The following is a 20,934-nucleotide window of genomic DNA, read 5'->3' on the forward strand; positions in this document are numbered from 1 at the left end:
TGTTATCAGACTCTATTCTAAAGCTCGCTTTCTGAGGAAGGAAATGTCTTTTAAAAAAGAATTACAAGCAATCTGGTGACAAGAGCACTTAGTTCCATTTTTAAGTGTTTTAGATTTAATATTTCTTGCTATTAATGTACAAGACACCAGAGTTCTGAGGCAGCACAGATTTTGGTGACACTTTGTGTGCTTTTTGCAAAAGGAAGAAAAAAATAATTTGCTTTGACTTGTTATTGTAGGAAATGTACGTTTGTGACATTCCACTAAGAAATAATTTATATAGGAAATCGAAATACCATTTCAGTGGATACAAAAAGGTTTTTATTTTCCATGGCAGATGAAACAAATACTAAGCAAAAATTGTTTTGCATGTAATTGAATGAAAATAAAATACATCAGATTAGTGCAGATGGACTAGCTCTTGCTAGTTAATGGTTCACTTATTTTCTGTGTACCAAACTGGGATATTTACAGAATAAAAATGGGGTAATTCACAGAATAAAGATTATCAGAATCTGGGATTCTGAAAATACCATGAATGTGTTAAGTGTTACCACACACAAACCATTCATTTCTCTTTTCAAACTTAGTTCAGATTTAATTGTAGTTTTAACAGATGTGGAAAATCAAACAACAAGTCAACTGAGATATTAGCCTTAAATTTATCCCTGATTTAACTTTGCTGAAATCAACTGAGTTATCAGGATGAAAATTGGCATTTTATCTTCATAACATAACACACAAGACATGTCCAAAACATTTTTATTTTAATTTACAAATGAAAATTCAGAATTACGTTGATGCAGTTTTTGCTTCCAGACTTCTATCTTTTGCTTCCAGTCTGCCATCTTCAGTGACCTACAAAACATCAGTGTTTGAGGGTTTTTAAGTGTAATTTAATTCTGTCATCACACCCCCATTACATTCTCCCCTTCTTCTTTACTATACTTGAGCAAGGACAGCGTACAGCAAGACATTATTGTTGCCTTTAAAATTATACCATGTGAATTAAACGTTTTCAAACTGGTTTATAAGGAAGTACCAGTAGAACCCCATTTATTCAATCTAATTGGGACTGGGGCCAGATCAGATAATCAAGTATCCGGATAAATCAGAGAATGGGAAAGTGCAATACTGTAGCGGCATCTAGGGGCCACAGGAGAGATTGCCCCCTTCTGGATCTGTGCGCACTGGTTATCCAGTTAATAAGGAGAGCTGGAAAATGGAGGGTCGGATAAACAAGGTTCTACTGTACTGTATTTTAGCCCTGAACATGCTTCTTAATGAGTGGACTCTGGTACAAATGTGATATGCTTTTATTCTCTGCTGCTATTCAAGGAGCAAACAGAACATTGTTTTGGAGTTCTAGAAGTCTGAAAACTTTACTATTTAATCCTTACCAAATTTCCCCAAGTTTAGTTAGGTTTAGATGTTACGGTCTGGTTCCACTTCCTTTATTCCATGAACATGTTTTTTGCATTTATTCAGTCATGGTAGATGCTTCCTTTGACTGGCTTCACTATTACTGGTCCTATCTTCCTGGTAGGTTCCTTTCCTTATACCAGGCACATTTTAATTTTTAGAACTATTTCCAGTTGCCTTCGCATTTATGACACTCTTGTTGTCAGCCTTCTTCCTTGGATACTAGTACAAAAATTGGATCACTTGTTTTCTGTTATACATGAGGCACAAAGTTCCTGTATTTGTTTTTAACGCAGATATCTGTGTACATTTAGAAACTCTGCATTGCCTTTTTTTAGTTTTATTTGTATTTCAAGTTCACGCTAAATCTTCATCTCAGATTCCAGCTTCCACATATAATTTTAAACATGTAGAAAAATAAAAATACAAAGATGCTAACATTCTATTTTATTCAGTTTTTAGAAATATTTTAAAAATGTCAATACTTTTTAGCTATTTAATAAGAATTTACAAAGAGACTATTCATGTGCATCAACAAATTAATGTTGACAAAATTTTCGATTTTACTATAGAAGGAATTAATCATATACACCATCAAAGTTCCATGATCTGTCGTATCCCAGAGAAATATTTTTAATGCAATTCAGGCTTCCACAAAGTACCAATGTTTTCCTTGTTATATAAACAATTAGATTATTCATTTCTATCTATCTGCTAATGCTGCATTCAATTTTTCTTAAGATTTGGCCTGGATTCCTTCCTTTAAATAAACATGTACTTGTAGGTATCCTCCAACTTTGATTATCTAACTTCTGCAGTATGACACTTTTACTTTAAGAAAAGTAAGTCAATAAAGCTGTGTATTTAGTTGCTATTTCAACTTACCAGTCTCTGAGATCTTTCCAGCAATCTGCGCCATATTGTGTGATGAGCCTGAAAAAAAGAGAATGCATGCAGTGAATTACTTATAATTAAACCGAAATCAGGTCCTCTTGCAAATTAAAAAAACTAGAGAGACAAGATGGGTGAGGTAATATCTTCTAATATCAACTTTTGTTGGTGAAAGAGACAAGCTTTCAAGCTTACGCCAAGCTCTTCTTCAGGTCTGGGAAAGGTACGGCTACGCCAGCACTGCAAACAAAACTAAAAATATAGGCAGTTTGATGGCTTGTGTGAAATTAGTTAATTTTTATTACATTTCAAACTGTATATGTCTCTCTCTCTTCCACACTTGGCTATAACCATGCAAAATGCACATGTATAATCCCACTGAAGTCAATGAGCCTATTCACATGAGTGAATTTAAGCAAATACAGAAATGTTGGCAGCATTAGGGACTTCTTTACACCAAAAAAGATATAAAATGTATAACTATCAAATGTGTTTTGAATATATTGTTAACAGCTATAAGCTCCCTTCCCACCCATTTAAGCAGAAAACTCTCACTATTCCCTTAGCAAGCATATAAAAGAAGTTTACAAGGTGCACAGCTCTATTTGCTCAGAATAATAGACCAGCAATCCACATTTTAGAGACACATTATCAAAAGAATCTTTATTACATAAGGAATAGGAAATACAACATTTAAACAAAATCTACAAACTATTGTTGGTCGCAACACAAGTCTCTCATAATTACATGTAGATAGAATCTCTCTCTCTCTCTCTCCATTGCAATCTGAAATTTAATCAAGTTCTACAGAGAAGTGTAAAAATATATATATATAAGTTTAAGCTAGTTAGGAATAGTGGGTGAACCAAAAAGTTGAAAATTCCAAAGCTCAAACTTTTCTGATACTCCAGGAAGTCCAATATAAAAAACTTCCTCAAATTAAAATCTGTATATTTGTCTTCTTTACCAACCAGATTTCTCTTTAGGTAAATAATCTGTACTGTTTCTTTAAGATAATTTTCTTGTTCTGTATTAGGCATTATATACATAATCAACAGAATGTACTGATTACATTCCCTAAATGTAAAGGAATTATAAAGGATTTTGTTTGTTCTCTTTTAAATCTGTGGTCCCCAAACATTTTCGTCTGCGCCCTCTCTTACCCAGTCTGCACCTCCCCAGAAGCCAGGGGCTGGAGCTGTGGCTAGGAGCCAGGAGCAGGGGCCCAAGACCGGGGCTGGAGCAGGGGCTTGGAGTGGGAGCCTGGAGCCAGGAACCAGGGCCGGGGGCCAGGGCTGAAGCTAGGGTGACCACCCGTCCCACAAATCGTGTGACAGTCCCGCATTTGGATCCTTTGTCCCGCGTCCTGCAACAACTACACAATGTCCTGCAAAATACGGAGTTGGGGGCAGAGGGGGGCTGTCCGGCCGGGCTGCTTTGTGCTGGGCTAGGAATCGGCAGGGCTGCCCGGCCAGCCAGGCTGCTCTGCTCTGAGTCAGGTTCGGGGAGATTGGGGGGGGCTACCCAGACAGGCTGCTCTGCTCCACACGGGATTTGGGGCTGGCTGGCAGACAAACACAGGGTGCACAGAAGGGGCAGGACCAGGGCCAGGTGAGAAGGGTCCTCGGTTGGAAGGAGTGGGGCCTGACCACGAGGCAGGGTTGTTTACCTTGCTAGCAAGCTAGCTATATGGATAGCGAGCAGCTAGCTACTGAATGCAGAATTTAGTTAAATGTGTTGTTTTAACTGTCTACAGCTTTCGGAAACAGGTTATTTTGCTACAGGGCGCTCTCGGTTATATTAAAGGGATTTATTTATTTTAATTTCACCATGTCCTGCAATGTCCCACAAATGAGAACATACTATCCTGAAATTGTCAGTTTGTCAGTTTGTCACCCTAGCTGGAATGGAGTTGTGGGCTGTACAGGGCTGGATGGCGCTCCCTCCCCACCCCCCATGAGGACTGGCCCATACCCTGCCATGCCCCCCCAAATGTTCCTCCCCCACAGGGGGCACACACCACACATCGGGGACCACTGTTCTAAATGATTGTTACAGTCTAAAAATGACATATGGCATAAGAAGGGAAATACTGAAAAATACAAGCACCTGACCTGTGTAAAGCTTGGGAATATTAATAGGAAAGAGGAATTGCAAATAATAGTCCAGAGAATTCAGAAATACAACCCTTCAAATTAATCAAACACAAAAAGCCTCCAACAAAAAAAGGATCAAAATTTGTTCTAAAGTTAAGCAAATAATTGATTTCTCAATTCATTCAACCTGAAATGAATTTTTCGTTTTTCTTTCAGATTGGGTTGTTTTCAAGTGTTTTTCACCCTTTTTCTAAAAAATCAGCTAAATTTATAATCCAAATGTCATTTCAAAATTAAAAGTTGAAACTAAACTTTCGAAGTAGTCAAACTGTACCGTTTCAATTTGGAAAACGTTCTCCTCTTTTGATAGAAACTATTTACCAAACTCAACCCAAATTTGTGAATAGTATGTGCCCCCCAAAATGCATTTTTCAGTTAACTTATTATTCACCAAAACAATGTTGCCTCACTCTAAATCAGTGGTTCTCAACCCTGGATAAACCTGGTGTAACCCTGGGGATACACAGAGATCTTCCAGGAGGTACATGAACTCATCAAGATATTTGCCTAGTTTTACAACAGGCTACATAAAAAGCACTAGCAAAGTCAATACAAACTAAAATTTCATATAGATAAAATGAGAAAGTAAGCAATTTTTTAGTAATAGTGTGCTGTGGCACTTTTGTATTTTTATGTCTGATTTTGTAAGCAAGTAGTTTTTAACGAAAGTGAAACTTGGGATATGCAAGACAAATCAGACTCCTGAAACCGCTGGGGGTACAGTAGTCTGGAAAGTTTGAGAGCTACTGCTCTAAATTATACACCATCACCATCTACTGGATACCAATTGAAGTAGCAGAGAAACTAAGAGTTGGAAGCTGAGAGCAATTTTTAGCCAGTGTCCAATAAAAAATAAGACTGCCCTCCTCCAGCAGACCCTGAAACAGGATATATAAATTGAGATCACCATATGGCACCTCAGATGCTAGCCAAATTCATGTGGGCTGCCTCCTTCCTCCTCCAGGGTTACAGGACTAAGAAGAGTTGATCAAACCCACAAAGATACTGCAGAATCCAGAAGTGCTATAGATGCTTAGATTAACCATGTGAAAGAGACTCTTCCCCATCCCAGGGGTTAGCAGGACGAAGCAACAGTGAGATTTCATTTAAGAGATTGTATTTCTCTTTCTGTTCTTTAATATGAATAACAATGTTAGCTGACTGAGTCTACATTCTTTTAAGTGAGACCTCAAGTAACCTTATTTTGAATTTTAACTAACAGCTTGTCTACACTTACAGCGCTGCAGCTGCACCGCTGTAGCACTTAATGAAGACACTACCTACACTGATGGAGCAGCTCTCCAATTGGCGTAGGTACTTCATCTCCCCAAGAGGCGGTAGCTATGTCAATAGGAGAAGCCCTCCCATCGACATAGCACTGTCTGAACCAGGAGTTAGGTCAGTATAACTATGTTACTCAAGGGTGTGGATTTTCCACATCCTTGAGCGATATAGTCATACCAACATAAGCTGGTTGGGTAGACCAAGCCTTAGGAATGCAATATACATGTTCACCTTTATAAGCCCAAGAAAACTGGCCAACTGAGAAAAACAATAATTTGAACCAATTGCTTTTGACATGTCAAACATGTCCCTTTCATATCAAAACAATTCAAATAGTAGGAACCACATTCTCAAAAATGCTTAAGACAAGTGCATGCTTACTCCTTGGTGAATTATTTGAAGTGTGACAAATGTATTAGAGGCACTAAAGAACTGACAACTTAATATTATGAAGTACATGTAATAAGAAATCTTGGTAATTTGTTTTGTTCTCTGGTATAACTGCTTAACCTCAGCACTAGTCTTTATTAATCGCTTAGAAGATGATGTGTATTTTGTGTTTAGCACATGCCTAGAACATTTGCTATGTCTAAATTAGGTTTATGAACTGTGGACTATATAGTTATGTGGTTCTAGGTGAACTAATAAACTGTGAATTGGTTAAAAATAATTAAATGTCCTAATCTGAGAAATACTCCACTTGACCTGAGAAGAACATAGCATTCATTAGTAAACTAATACTCCCTAGACTCCATAAAAAGCCTTTACTGTAACTAAATTCTATGTCAATATTGACCGCTACACTTCTCAAAGTGGCAAATCTAGTTTATTCGATTTCAGCTTTAAAAATCTAACTGGCACTTGTGCAAATTCATCAAATTGACCTCCCATTCACACTTACACTGGCCGAGGGAAGTAGTAGTGAATTACAGAGGAGATGGAGAAGCACCCTTCTCAGCAATTAAGTGTCAGCCTGTGTTAAGGTTTATACACATTAATAGACCTGTATGGGGAAATCACACTGTCCATTAACCACACCACACATTCTGTGTCTGAAAGGCTTGAGGTAGCCGCTGCTGTTAGACACACACCTTACAAGAATGTTAAATTTACTTAAAGAACATTTTGATCACTTAAAAAACCCTTCTAAGCAAGACATTTTCTAAATTATAGCTCCTGCAATATACTGCCCTCAGCAAAATAATGAGGCCACTAGGTTGAGCCCCCAGATGATCTTGCATACATGAAAGGATTAGTCCATGGAAAGCTGAACTGACTCTCAATGGGGACAAAGGCCCCTACCCTGCTGGCAACTGAAGGAGAGGAATTTGGGCTAATATAAGGCTAAAGGTAGCTCCAAAGACATAAGTAAACAATTTTGAAAGGTGTGCACATGTGTGAGGGGAAGAAAGAGATAAGAAGAGACAGAGTGCTAAAACTAGAATATACTTGGCATTGCCATATGGATAGGGCCATGCTGCAGAGCATAACCTCCATCAGTTAGCTTCTGGTTTAAGAAGAACTTTCAATTATGGGCAGGATATTCCATAACTGTCACTACAGCGGGTTTTTTTGCACCTGCTTTTGAATCATCTGGTACTGGCCACAATTATAGACAGAACGCTGAACTAACTAGATGACCCATTAGTCTGATTCTGTATGGCAATTCTTATTTTTCACTCTGGAATGATGCACAATGAAATAACTTCACTCATTTAAAAGAGTTAATAGGCAGTTTGCCATTTCCCTAGAATATGGAGTAAATATTCTCAGTTAACCACATGGACAAGAAAAATGTGATGGACAATTTTAGTTATGTCACTTCTGGGACATTTCTATAATAACTGTACTGGAAGACAAATATATTCTAAAAAACAACACTTAAATAATGCCAAGGAGCCTGGTCTGTGTCAGAGAGTTTTGATTTAATATTTGAAATAGTTTCCAGGAAACTAGAGTTGACACTCCTAAAGTAATCAAATTCTGCGCCTTCCACTCATCTATTTCTCATCAATGAGAACTATGACTAGCACTGCATATACTAAAGAGTTGAAGACATGTAAAAAGCCTTCTTCCACTCTTTCCAGCCCTAAGCAAAAAAATGTGTACTGAATGCATTACTTACCTTTAAGTGAACTGGCAGAGACACACCCTGGAATCTTCGTATAGACTCGGACTGGTTGGTTTGGAGATTATGGGCTGCTGTTATTTCATACTGGAAACAAAAACTTGTCCTTGGAATGTGAGGGCCTTCACTAATGTCTACAAAGTCACCGAACCTAATTGGAGCACAATAAAACTCATGGTGAATGTATTTTTAAAGTGGCTTTACAAATATGCCTATTCCTTTGCATTATCACTTTAAAAATGCCTATCTACAGAAAATCATAGAGAACCTCCTTCTAAACCAAAACAGAAAACACACACAAATCCCCAACCAAACTATAGCTCGGCATTCTTGCTATCTGGGAAAGAAGTGCCCTTGAAAACTTCAGGTTTACCATGTTTTCCTAACCTGAATCTAAGTAAAGGAATTATGACAATATATGCCAGCTAAGGATCTGCTCCCCAAAGCACACACTTTTGACACGATTCTATTTATTACTTCAAGAAGGATCTCCTCTATCATATCTCTAAAAGTTTCAATGCTTTTTTTAAAAAAAAAATAAATAAAAAAAATAAAATAAATAAACCAAACCAGGAAAAATACAAAATGCAGGTGAATTTAAAATTAACAAAAAAAACAAAAACCCTTCACATCAAACTCTTCGTTCGAGGATCAGCCAAACCCCTCTTCCCTTCTGTCCTCAGTCCCCACTCTGTGCTCTGCAGTCTTCCCTAAACAAATGTAGTTTCCCCAGAAAAAAACTATTCCAACACTAGCCATAAACTTGCCATCTCTGCAAAGCCTATTTTTCTTTACACAGCTTCCAGACCACAAAAACCACATGTGGAAACATTCAAACATCAAGTGGCCTGAACAGCCTGCATGAGGTTACACCAAAAATGGATCCTTTTACAACTCATGGACTATGACAAATACTTCTTCCCCTCTCAAGCAATTTTTCCCTCCACCACTCAGACTCCTACAACTTTCATTATCTTTTCTTTCCTTTAACACATTCTGACCCCAGTGTAAACATAATTGTAAGTAATGCAACACTGACAGGGCTACGGTTTGCCAAAACGAAAAAGCATGAGATTCTGGCATAAGAAGGTTTACAAGGAAAATTTTAGCTTTTGTTTTTAAAAGTATTTTTCTAATACATTGAAACTGTTAAGAACTAATTATTAATTTAAAACATTAATATAAAGCTTTTAAAGTGATAGGTTTTTTCAGTATTTACCATTAGTAAGGAATGGGAGGTTAGTGGGGGGAGGAAGCCCACTATCTCAAAAGTTTTCTGAAAAATTTAATGAGGCCCATCAAGAGTTAAATACAACAATAATAGTGCTGTGGAAGAACCTAGATAGATCAGAATGCAGCTAGCCCAGAAAGCACCACATCAGTGAAAAAAGCAAAGTTTAACTAAAAATACATCACAAGTCAGTTACATATAATTTTGCAAAGTAACTGGACCTTATTGTGAATCATTACAGAATAAAATTCAAGTTTTACTCACCTATGTAACTTTACTATTCCTTCAGGATTTTGCGATGCTTTCTGTTCTACTGAATCCATTTTGTACCTTAAAAAAAAAACAGAAAAAAACCCAGCACACTTTACAGATTTGCCAGATAAAAAATTAGATGTAAAGAAGCAAAAACAATTAAGTTGCTTCATACTCTTTGTAATCTATAAGGGCCTAATGCTGAAGCTCACTGAAATCAATCGCAGCCGTTTAGAACCTAATCTTAACTCCACGATTAAGATGTTATGGGAAAAATAATGGGAAAACCTTTGAGTTATGTATCAAAGAAACTTTTTAAAATTGTGCTCAATATTCGTAAGATTAGAAGCAATTTTAAACCCTTATCCTTCATATTTCAAAACCTTTTTGACATGTCTCACAAAAGTATGTACGTCATGGATGAGTCAAGCCACCTCAAAGCAATTATATTCATTTTATTTTGTGGAAAACACACCTTCAATAAAAATAAGCCTTTCTAGATTCATAGATGTTAATGTCAGAAGGGGCTATCGGGTCTGACCTTCTGTGCAACAAAGGCCACAGAATTTCACCCAGTTACCCTGCTAATAAGCCCATTAATTTGTGCTTAGCTAAAGCATAACTTCCAAAAAAGCATCTACACTTGATCTGAAGACATCAAGAGACGGAGAATCCACCAGTTCCCTCAGTACTTTGTTGCAATGATTAAATACCTTCACTGTAAAAATGTGTGCCCAATTTCTAATTTGAATTGTCCGACTTTAACCTCCAGCCACTGTCTGTTATGCCTTTCTCCACTTTATTAAAGAATCCATTAGTGTGCAGTATTTTCTCCCCACAATGAAGGGGAGGGGAAAGAGAGGCAGAGTGACTTGCTTGAGATCACAAAGTAGATCATGGCCAAACCAGGGATAGAACCCAGACCCTGGTTAGCACTGTATCTATTAGAACACCCTGCCTCCCAGATAGTTGTGTGGAGTCCCAAGCATCGCCAGTCACCTGTTAACCAAGGCTTATGGTAAAATGTAATGGTATTTAGAAGTTAACTTCCTGGACGCACTTGTTGAATTTAAATGTCTCATCTATATCTGCACTGTATAGAACAAGCAACAAACTTTGAGAACGTCAAGATTTCACTGGTTTGATATTAAATACCAAAACCTCATGACTGTTCCAATTTCTTGAACACTTCTCAGTTAAACACTGTAGTATCACCTAGCGTATGCATTTAACAGGAAAACCTAGGGACAACTCAGCAGGTGCTATATATTAGTTTAGCTCTACTGGAGTAAGTAGAGCAACACTAATTTACACTAATGATTTAGCCCTCCATATTTCAATTGTCACATGCTTAAAGGTTATATTTCCTTTAGAAATTCAATTCGGTCTTTACTATTTTTGTTTAAATCTGAAATAAGCACTGACCTGTTATGCTGAAATATTTCTAATGCCACTTTTGCTTCAACATGCAATGTTTCAAATGGCAGATCTCTGTGAATTAGATTGTATGCTTCTTTTGTAAGAGAACGGAAGTTGTCCTTAAAACAAAAAAGTAGACTCTGTTACCACTGTTCTTCAGCTGCTCCTTAATACACACTTAAGTATAAAAAATATTCTAACTATCAGTAAAAAAGGTAAACGACAAGCTTTTAAGGGTACTCTCAGTAGATCTATAAAGTCCTACAAATATATCTACCAGCAACACACTTGTTAATTATTACCATTGGTAGGACATTAGTTATTTTAACTGACAGTGGTCCAATGCCACTGAAATTGATGGGTGTGTTTTCCACTGACTTCAATCAATCATCAGGCTCAAAGAAAATGGGAATTCCTTATTACCCATGCATTCCCATTTCCAAATGTTTTTTGTGAGATTTCTAACTCACTGGAAGAGCTTTGCAAGTTCCTTCAAACATACTATATGCATAGACATGATCCTGCCATTACTGAACCCTAAACTGGCTAATACATGGTTAGTTTTCTAGTGATCAATCAGAATCCTCATCTAGAAGTGCCCTCGCTGCTGACAAATTACAAGGAATGGACATTATTGATGCATGAATAAATAAATACTGATTGCCCACTCCAGAAATCAAACTTCAGTACTCTTCTGCTGAATGTGCATTATAAGAAAAAACACCTGCCCAGTGAAATACATTTGTTTTCACTTAATCTAACAAGAAGTCATGAGGCTTGATTAAAGGTCTGTAAACAGTTTTGCGATCCTCTGCTGAAATATGTCATGCAAGTGCAAACTATTAAGGACAATTTCAATTTAATACATGCATAATATTTCTAAGTAAGCATATATTACCTTCTCTATACTGGGAGAAAAACTGTGCAAACTACAGACATCTTTAATTTAATGGAGCTGCACATGGGGGCAAAGGTTTGCCTGTGGGAATCAGGTTGCAAGATAGGGATCTTTACACTGTTGCCACAGTAAAGCAAGACTATTCCATTTTTTAAAAAAGAAAAGTCACCCAAACAAGTAGAAGGGGTAAACTATATGATTTATTTTCTGAAAAGTAATTATTCCTTACATTTGTTGGTTTCCAGTCATCAAGCCTGCTGTCCAAAACAACATCATAACAAAAAGCTCCAGAGATCACTGCAGAGCCAGAGAAAATGCTGTTATTTGCGACAAAGAATACATTTTATTTCACGGCCTAAACATTTTTACAAAACATTAGTAGTGTGACTAAATAAGAGCCAAAACAAGACTGCTTCTGTTATAGAAATATAACAAGGATCACAAGCTGAAATTCATGGATTACAATCACATATGGACAGTTTGGGTTTTATAAAGTCAAATGACAGATTCTGTTTGTGTCTTAAATATTCATCACAAAAATATGTTCAGGGTATTTATAATTTTTATAAGAGTATGGCAGTCTGTGCACTCATTGAAAAAAGTACACTCAAACCTCCAAGATCATATGTGAAATGTGTTTAACAATTTTTTCTGGAAGCGTATGACACACACTCAGGCCAGGCCCTCCTCTTCTCTGGAGTATTTCTGCACTTTTTGTTTGTGCAGAGGATTGGAATGCTCACAGGTGCCAGACAGGCAGTATACAAGACTGAAGTCATTTAGATATCCACAGAGGAGATAACAGACAGCAGCAACACAATTTCAAACTCTGACAACATATTGAGGTAGGAGGAGACAGCATGGTCTCCATACACATTCATTCAGTCCTTGACCTCTCTGCCCAAGAGCCATTTGGAATCATGGTATGGTATGTAAAACCTGACAGACTGCCTACCAGCTTCACACACAAACACTTAGGGCATGTCTACATGAAAACTAAGTGTGCAGCAAGCCAAGCTGTAATTGTACAGCATACTAGTCTGCCACACACTAAGTTGCTGCGCAGACCCAGCTACAGCACACTAAAAGTTCCATAATGTACTTTGACATACTGCCAGATAGCTAGCCAATTTCAGGCTTTGCTTAAGCAACTAAGGATAAAATGCTCTTTCCCCAGCAGTCTGAATATATTTTTAACAATAAATATGAAAATGTTTTGTTTCTGTCAATTTAAAATCCCAACAAAATTCAGACTACAGAAATTAACAGAAATTGTCACTGCACTTTGCTTTTATGCTTAACTATTGCAATAGTTCCCAAACAGAACTTGCTAGTTTTCTAGTAAGCCTACTGGCCATTTACATAAGTAAGGAACATTAAAGAAAATTTCACAGAAACATTACATTAGTGGTTGCATAGCTTATCAAATACCTTGTTCCTCATCTACACAAAGCCCTAAATGGGCTTGGACCCAGTTATCTCAGAGACCACCCCTATTTCCGCATGTGACAAAGCAGTTGTGATCAGAAAGGACACTTCAACTGAAAGAGGCCAAACTACACCTCATAGTGGTCTAGGTCACTGATTCCTCAAAGGAAGGTCTAAGGCTATTGAACTTGCTGCCAGCAGAAATCAAACTGTGTCAGTCTTGCCACCTTCAGGACATGGTGCAAGACCACTTCTTCATGCAGGGATTAGTGGGATTTCAAAGAAGTGTTCAGATGAGCACTTCTAAAATCCCAATTATCACAAACACATTAGTGAATTCACTCCAACATCACTTGGCATCTGACCCTTGATATGATGAGGGAGAGAGGAAGAGAGAAGGTAGACCAAGGCTGTGCTTCCTGAGTACATATTCCTTGGACATAAAATGCCTGTGAAGAACACCCAGCCATTACAGTGACACACTTTAGAAATGCATGAATAATAAATCCCTGTTATCAGTAGGAAAGAGAGCCCCTAGATGTGCTGCAATATTGATTCTGAGAAAAGCACCGAAACTGGATCTATGCAAACTTATCAACCACAAAACATTTATATCACCTGGCACTTCTGGAGCTCTGATCAGACTGATTGAGTATTCATCTTTGAATGCCTGCTTTAACACACATGCCATGATCATGGCACAGGAACGCCAATAGGCCTGCAATAAAGAGCATTTCAAACATAAATGTACTATACTGAAGTTGCCAATTCATGCCAGACTAGTTCAGCTATTGATTCAAATAGTGAACCTTCATTTAAAATTGAATTTCTCATAAATATTTGCTAGTTTCCATTGTGTATTAGTGTTTTAATGTAATGTACATATTTTATTATTAATCATTTATATAGTGCTACAAACATAAGCTTTACAAAACAGAACGCCACATGTGCCCTTCCTGGAGAAGCTTTGAATCAACAGTCGAGATCTTTCAGCAGTCCACCCATGTGGTTCTATCTGCAGGATCAGGATCTAAGACACAGGTCAACTGGTCAGGTAAAGAAAGCAGGAGGAAAATTATAGGTGAGAGAACAAGGTACAAAAGATTTTTTGGAAGAAAAGTATTTTAAGGGAGAGAAGTGAAGGAGGATGGAGAGAGTATCTTGCAGACTGTTCAAGGTGTAGAAGGCAGCATGAAAGAAATAGTGAAGCTGAGAGCAAGAGGAGAAGATAAAGGAAGAAGCAAGGAGGGAGGGATGCAAGCAGTATATCAAATGAGAGAAGAATTAACAGCAAATGAAAAGAGAGGTATAGAAAGGTGAGATTATGGAGGACCCCAAAGGTGAGGATGGGTAGTACATGAAGATGTAGGCATGAAGATATAGATACACAGCAAGTTCCAAAGTTTACAATATTTCAAGGAAGGGGTCGAACTGAAACAGTACACAGTGATTTTGCAAGCTGGTGCCTTGCCCCAGAGGCTGCATTTTATGGTCCATAATCTAAATTTTCCATTGAGAAATACTTAAGATACTAACCCCTTATGGATGTGAAGATAAACTTCAAAATGTGAACCAGATGTAAACTAATGGAGAGTTGTCTACTTGAATATTCAGACAATCTGAAGCAATAGCTCTGATGCCTGAACTGACCATTTAAACATCAACATTATTAACTATATTATTCATGCCCACAAAATTCAAGAAAGCAGATGGATATGGAACTTGGGTTGTGGAGTGGAGTTTAGGAGACTACCATTTATTTCTTCCAATTTGACTCTGTTTTAATGCAGAGGAAAGGCTATGTACTCTTCAGCCAAAATGATTCTTTATTGAAGTTAACATCACTGACTGGAAAAGTGAAGTATTATCATTTTTAATGTGCTATATAAGTAATATTCCTCACATCATCTTTGAAAGGTATGTAGTAAGCACCGTCTGACCCGTTTACATATGGGTTAATGGAAAGACAGAGAGTTTAAGTGACTTGCCAAAGTCACACAGCTAGGAATGGAACTCAGCAGTCCTGACTCCCAAATCTTTGTATATTGATTATTCTTCTGTATCTACCTGTGGTCTCATGTACACTTAGATTATAAGCAATTTGGGGCAGAGACTGTTTTTTTATTTTGTGTTTGTACAGTGTCTAGCACAGTGGAGTTCTGATCAATGACTGGGCTCCTAGACGCTACCACAATAATATAATAATGTAACAAAAACATTCTTACATTACAAACTAGGATTTTACCTGACTTCTTAGAACTGATGGATCAACTTTATAAATAAATGTTTTACACATAAAATATATTTGGCGACAGCAATAGATACTTATATGTAGTGACAAATCAACTCTTCTTCCATATTGAACCAATATTAATGTACTATATTTTAGTTATTACAGAAATTTAAAATTAAGTAACAGTTATTTTATGCATCCTACTAGTCTTTCAGTAATGCTTCTCAACATGATTATTCCCAGCTACTGGACTGTCTATCATTTGTTCAGATGGAGCTTGAGGGAAAGGGTTTCTTAATTTCTTAAGTTATTTTCCTGCTTTAATACAACTCTTGGTTTCTCTACAGTGCAGACTAAGATTTTGCTTTTATAGATAGGTGCAAAAACTTGTGGAGACAGTGGAGAGTGCCCAAACTACAAAAGAAATGTGTGATTTTAACAACTCTCATTCTCTTATGTAACCAATAGAGCTAGAATTTCATTCAAACTGCTACCTAAGGCCCTAACCTACTAATTGAAATCAGAAGGAAAAACTTCCATGGGAGTTCAATCAGGACCTATGACAGGAATAAACTACATAAAGAAATAAGACACTGACTTACCTTGTTCACTTCCTCTGGATTTTCATCTTTGAAAGTAAGAAACTGAATTTCACATGACTTAGTCAAAGGCCGATACATGTCCCAAAGCTCTCCATCTACAAGCGCCAATACTGACTTCTTACAATGCCATTCACTTAAGTCTAAAAAAGAAAGAATCCAAGGCAGTTATCAGCATCCCTCTAATATAACTAAAGCTTGCAACTTAGAGTTCTATACTTATTACACCAAAATGTAAGCATCATTGCTGGAAAAATCTTTGTGTTGGAATGCTATCAGAACCCATGGAAATTAACTGACTTTTTCCTTAAATCCCACTATTTGTATTTTATACATGCAAAACTGAATTACTATGCTTGTATGTAAAATTACTTGGACCGTTATGTTTGTCCTTACAATGGCTACAATATTAGTATCTGTCAGTTTGGATGGTAAATACATTTTTCAGCAGAGTGATTCTGATACACAATGGGACAAACAACTTGTGATTCCATTTACTTACGCATGGCACAATTGTATGGAGTAGACAAAGCTTTGTTCATTAAAAACAAAGTGCCAGGGTGAGATTTGCCAACATATTTTACTTCGATCTTCTCAATGCGTGGATACAGAGACAACTGTCTCTCCTTCTCCTTGGTAAAGAGTTCATTGCGCTTCTGAATAATCTCAGCTGTTGACAGTCGAGAAGCAGGATCTATTGAAATAAATCCTGGAAAAAGAAGTGATCTAATTAGGCAACACAGAGCTTCTCAATACATTTCACAAACAGATATTAATAAACTAATTAGCTTCTTCAATGAGTAGAAAAATATGAGCCATTAACCCAAGAAACCTTTTATAACACCACAATTGTGTCCATTTTGCAATGGCACTAACTTCAAGTTCACTCTAAACATTTGTAATGATCACTCATTGTGCAAAAATCAGAACCTAAATATTCAAAATTTAAACACGTCCTTTAAATTCAAAGTTTTAGCACAGACCTAAAATCTTACTTCAAATCTTTCAGACTCTGTGTTTGACTCTACTTCAAGCCATGACTGCATCTGTATCACTCTACTTTCTCTTCATGAATACATAAGAGGAACTGTGGGACAATTCTTCCTCAATAAGAACTTGTGTTCTGATCCTGTATAGAAAATCCTTGCTGCATCATGTCCTGTACACTGCCCCCAACTGCAGGGGAATAAACTGATGCTTTAAAAGAACACAAAAACCCAGGCATAATTAATTCAACTATGCAATGGAGTCCATGAGAAAACATTCCTTTGACTCCTACAATTGTCTTAGATCATGAAATCTGAAATTTGACTACCTGTACTTGAGCATAAATAACTACAACTCCTATTGTCCACATTTATCCAGCCCCATTTTTTAACTCAATGACGAGAAGTGATAAGCACCACCTCAGATCACAAGCACCTCAGATCACTAAATTAAACATATTAGCTAAGTCCAAAGCTTTATTATAGCCTTGCAAAGTTATGAAAATTTACCAGCTGACATCTCAGTCTTAAGCATAATAATTTTCTTGCCTGTTTAAAGAAATGTATTTGTCCCACATAACTGAATTTTGTAAACCTTTGTTTTTAGTAAGACAAACATCTCATTTTATTTTAAAATGTGAATTTTATTATTTATACAAGTGATTCTGCAGACCATGAGCAGACATGTACACCACATGTGGTTTCCAAAACGTTTCACATTCTGTAGACCATGAGTAAAGGATCCATGGATCACTGGCAATGCACAACCAAATGAAACATTTTGGAAATCAGGCACTAGGGGTGCTGTGAGGGGAGAATATTACTGTTACAAAGAAATCTGCATAGCGCAGGAGCTGCTTTTCAAAGTCATAAATGAAAACATTGTGCCTAGGCAGGTAAACCACTGAGTTATAATTGAGGCCTGGTCTACACTAGGAATTTACATTGGTAAACCTACGTCTCTTGGGGATGTGAAAAATCCACACTCCTGAGAGACAATTATACTGACCTAACCCCTGTTGTAGATAGTGCTTGGTAAGCTGTCTTTGGTCGACCTAGCTACTGCCTCTCAGGGAGGTGGATTAACTACAGCGTGGGAGAATCCCTCCCACCAGCACAGTTAGTGTCCATGGTTTGATCTACACTACAGACCTAGACCGATGTAACCATTCTGCTCCAGGTTGTGAGAAATCCATACCCCTGAGTGACCTAGTTACACCATCCTAATCTCCTGCATAGACAGCGCTATGTCGGCAGGAGAGCTACTGCCTCTCAGGGAGATGGATTAACTATGCGGACAGGAGCACTGTGGCCGCATGCAGCCACCAGGGGCTTTTCTTGCAACCACAGCCTCCTGGGCAATGATGGAGGGGGAGGGGAAAGGAAGCAGCAGCCCTACCCCCCTCTGGATCCACACATGCTAGAATAAAAGGCAGCTAGTGCAAGTTCCCTACCTTCCGGGGGGGAGTGGGGCTTGGGCTTCCAGGTTCAGCCCTGCAGTGGCAGGAAACAGTCTGCAGCCACTGGACTTCAGCTCTGGCCCCGGCCCCCGCTACCTCCTCTGGCCCCAGGCTCCAGCCCCAAGCTTCAGCTGCACGCTACATCTCCCCGACATGTGGCAGTGGACACCGGGCTCCATGTGGGCTCCCAGGATCTGGTCACTGCCTCCCCCATCCCCTCACCCTCCACCCCACTGCATTCCTACCCATCTCCCCATTCCAGGCTTAATTTGTCCCCCAGCATGCCAGGGCGAAGTCTACTGTGAAAAGTGATATTTATATGTTTGTTAATATCACATTTCACTGCCACTAGCTAGCTAGCTAGCTAGCAAGTCTGCTGCTATGAAAAGTGATATTAACAAACATACAAATATCACTTTTCACAGAAGCAGACTTACCAGCTAGCAAGTCTTTTTAAAAAAATAATGCAACCAAACAGCAAAACAACAACAAAAGACAAGAACATGCAAAGCACCTTATTTGTGTTTCTGTTCTATTTAGGTCCAGTGAAGAATAGAGAAAACTGTACATTATTATTGAGTCTGCAAAAAACCACTATACATAAATAAATTACAATAATTTGGACATGTATTGCAAGAGCTGGTGGCCGCACTGTGAGGCCACCAAAAATTTTGTTGTGAGAACTCCTGGTGTACAGCATCTTCATTAAAGCGTTGCATCGTTTTAAGTGTAGACTTGGGCCTTGTCTGCACCCAAAATCTAAGTCGAGAAAACATATGTCACAGTAATTATTTGTTGCTGTGGCTGACATCCACACTACCCTCCTTGGGTCGGTGAGTCCTCACCAGAAGCACTTCCACCGACCTGAGAGGGGCAGTGTCAGCTGAGAGACCAGGCTCTCAGCTCCCTGGGAGTCCCACAGGCTGGTTCCCAAGGGGGCTGGCTCCCCTCCTCAACTCCCTGTTCCCGCCAGGAGCCAGCCCTGGGCTTCTCCCATCCCCATAGAGGAGCTAGGGGAAGCCACCAGGCGTTTCTCTCCTCCCCGTTCACGGGGGGAAGCAGGCCGGGGCTTCTTGCCCCTGAAGAGTAGGCTCCAACCCCATGCAGCTTCCCCAGTCCCGGCTAGCAGCCACTCAGGCTTGCAGCAGCCCCGGCTTCTCGCCCCGCTCCCAGCCCAGAGCGGGAACCAGCCGATGGCTTTCGGCTTCTTTGTCAAATTTCACCGCTCCCAGTTAACCGGAGCAGACTGACAGGCCCACCCCCGACGCAAGGGGACGCTGAGTCCACACCGACACTGCCTCGCCTTAGCTCTGCCGACAAAGCCCCGCGCCGCCTGTCGAGGTGGGCTTATTTTATCGAAAATCCAGCTCGGTTTTGTGGAGGGGGGAGGTGGGTGGGGAAAAGGCGGGTGCCTGCAAGGCGTGCCCCAGCACGGACCAGGCCTTGCCCTGCGCGGAAGCGCTGCGGTGGCACAGCTGCAGCGTTTTCCGTGTAGACACAGCGGAGTTGGGGCTGTGGCGGTAGCCAGCAGAGGGAAGGAAAAAACGGGGCGCTCGCACCCCACAACACAACAACACCCGCCTTCCCCCACCCCCCATGCTCGGGGCAGGGCCCGCGGGGCAGAGGAGCGAGTGGGGGGAGGGGGACAGTCACTTCCCCTCCCTCAGCGCAGGGGCCGGGTCACTCACGGGCGTGTTGGCTCCGCAGGCAGCGGGCCGCCGCCCAGCGCGCGGCCATGGCCCAGCCGCAGCACCTCCGGAACCCGACTCCCCCCGCCCCGCCTGGATCGTCTGTGTGCGCGCGCACTCGCCACAGATTTTCCCCCCCCCCCCGGAAACACGAGCTGCAGCAGCGCCGGGATCCGCTTCCGCTCGCGTTCCAACCTTCGGCCAATGGCCGCGCGCGCCAAGTCCGCTCGGGGAGCCGACTTCCCCTCCCCCCCCCCTTCCAAGCAGACCTGAGTTGTGTGCGTCCCTGCGCGGGAAGAGCAGCCGCTCGCGGGGGAGGGGGAAGTCGAGGACCTTCTGGCGACAGCACAGAGCTCATCCACCCCTCTCCCCAGTTAGTTGTACACGCTCAGGACTAGTGAGGCTCCTGGAGCAACAGAGGTGTAACGTGCTTCCCACATGAAATCCCATTTAATAAGCAAGTAGCTGCATTCTGCGCTACCTGCAATTTTATACAGGGTTTTAAGATGTGCCATCACGTAGACCGCACTGCACAGTGTCCCGGTGGCAAGTTTAGAGAGAGAGAAGGATGAGGTATAACTCAGGTCCCTCCCAACCATCACCTCTCTTCAATTGTTGGGTCTTTCTTAGTGCATCATCGCCAGAGGAAGATAATCATGCTGCAAAAGCTGCAGTCCCTATGCAATATCCAGGCCTAATAGCACACTGACAGGTTGGAATTCAGATATTCCACCACAAACTCGCCAATCATTTCCTCCCAAAAATGATTTGTCAGGCTGATACCCAGACTGTCAATGTAAGAAGATAATTTCCTCAATGAAGTAAACATAAATTGCTTAGACAAGTTTGTTACAATTTT

At 39.8% G+C, this 20,934-nt stretch overlaps 1 protein-coding gene across 1 annotated transcript; it reads right to left on the minus strand.

The window, feature by feature from the left end:
* Nucleotides 1-745: 745 nt before the first annotated feature.
* MRPL39 (mitochondrial ribosomal protein L39) lies at nt 746-20,188 on the minus strand. The gene is made up of 10 exons (XM_067538204.1): nt 20,076-20,188; nt 16,444-16,650; nt 15,945-16,084; nt 13,728-13,827; nt 11,911-11,978; nt 10,790-10,902; nt 9,377-9,442; nt 7,879-8,032; nt 2,308-2,355; nt 746-858 (listed from the first exon to the last, which is right to left on the minus strand). Exons 1-10 carry the CDS (start codon nt 20,122-20,124, stop codon nt 793-795), a joined length of 1,011 nt encoding a protein of 336 aa, XP_067394305.1. The 5' UTR covers nt 20,125-20,188; the 3' UTR covers nt 746-792.
* Nucleotides 20,189-20,934: the final 746 nt, after the last annotated feature.

This window comes from Emydura macquarii, unplaced genomic scaffold, assembly GCF_026122565.2.
Source record: "Emydura macquarii macquarii isolate MOO-44397 ecotype Brisbane River unplaced genomic scaffold, CSIRO-AGI_Emac_v2 contig_476, whole genome shotgun sequence".
Taxonomy (NCBI): domain Eukaryota; kingdom Metazoa; phylum Chordata; order Testudines; family Chelidae; genus Emydura; species Emydura macquarii.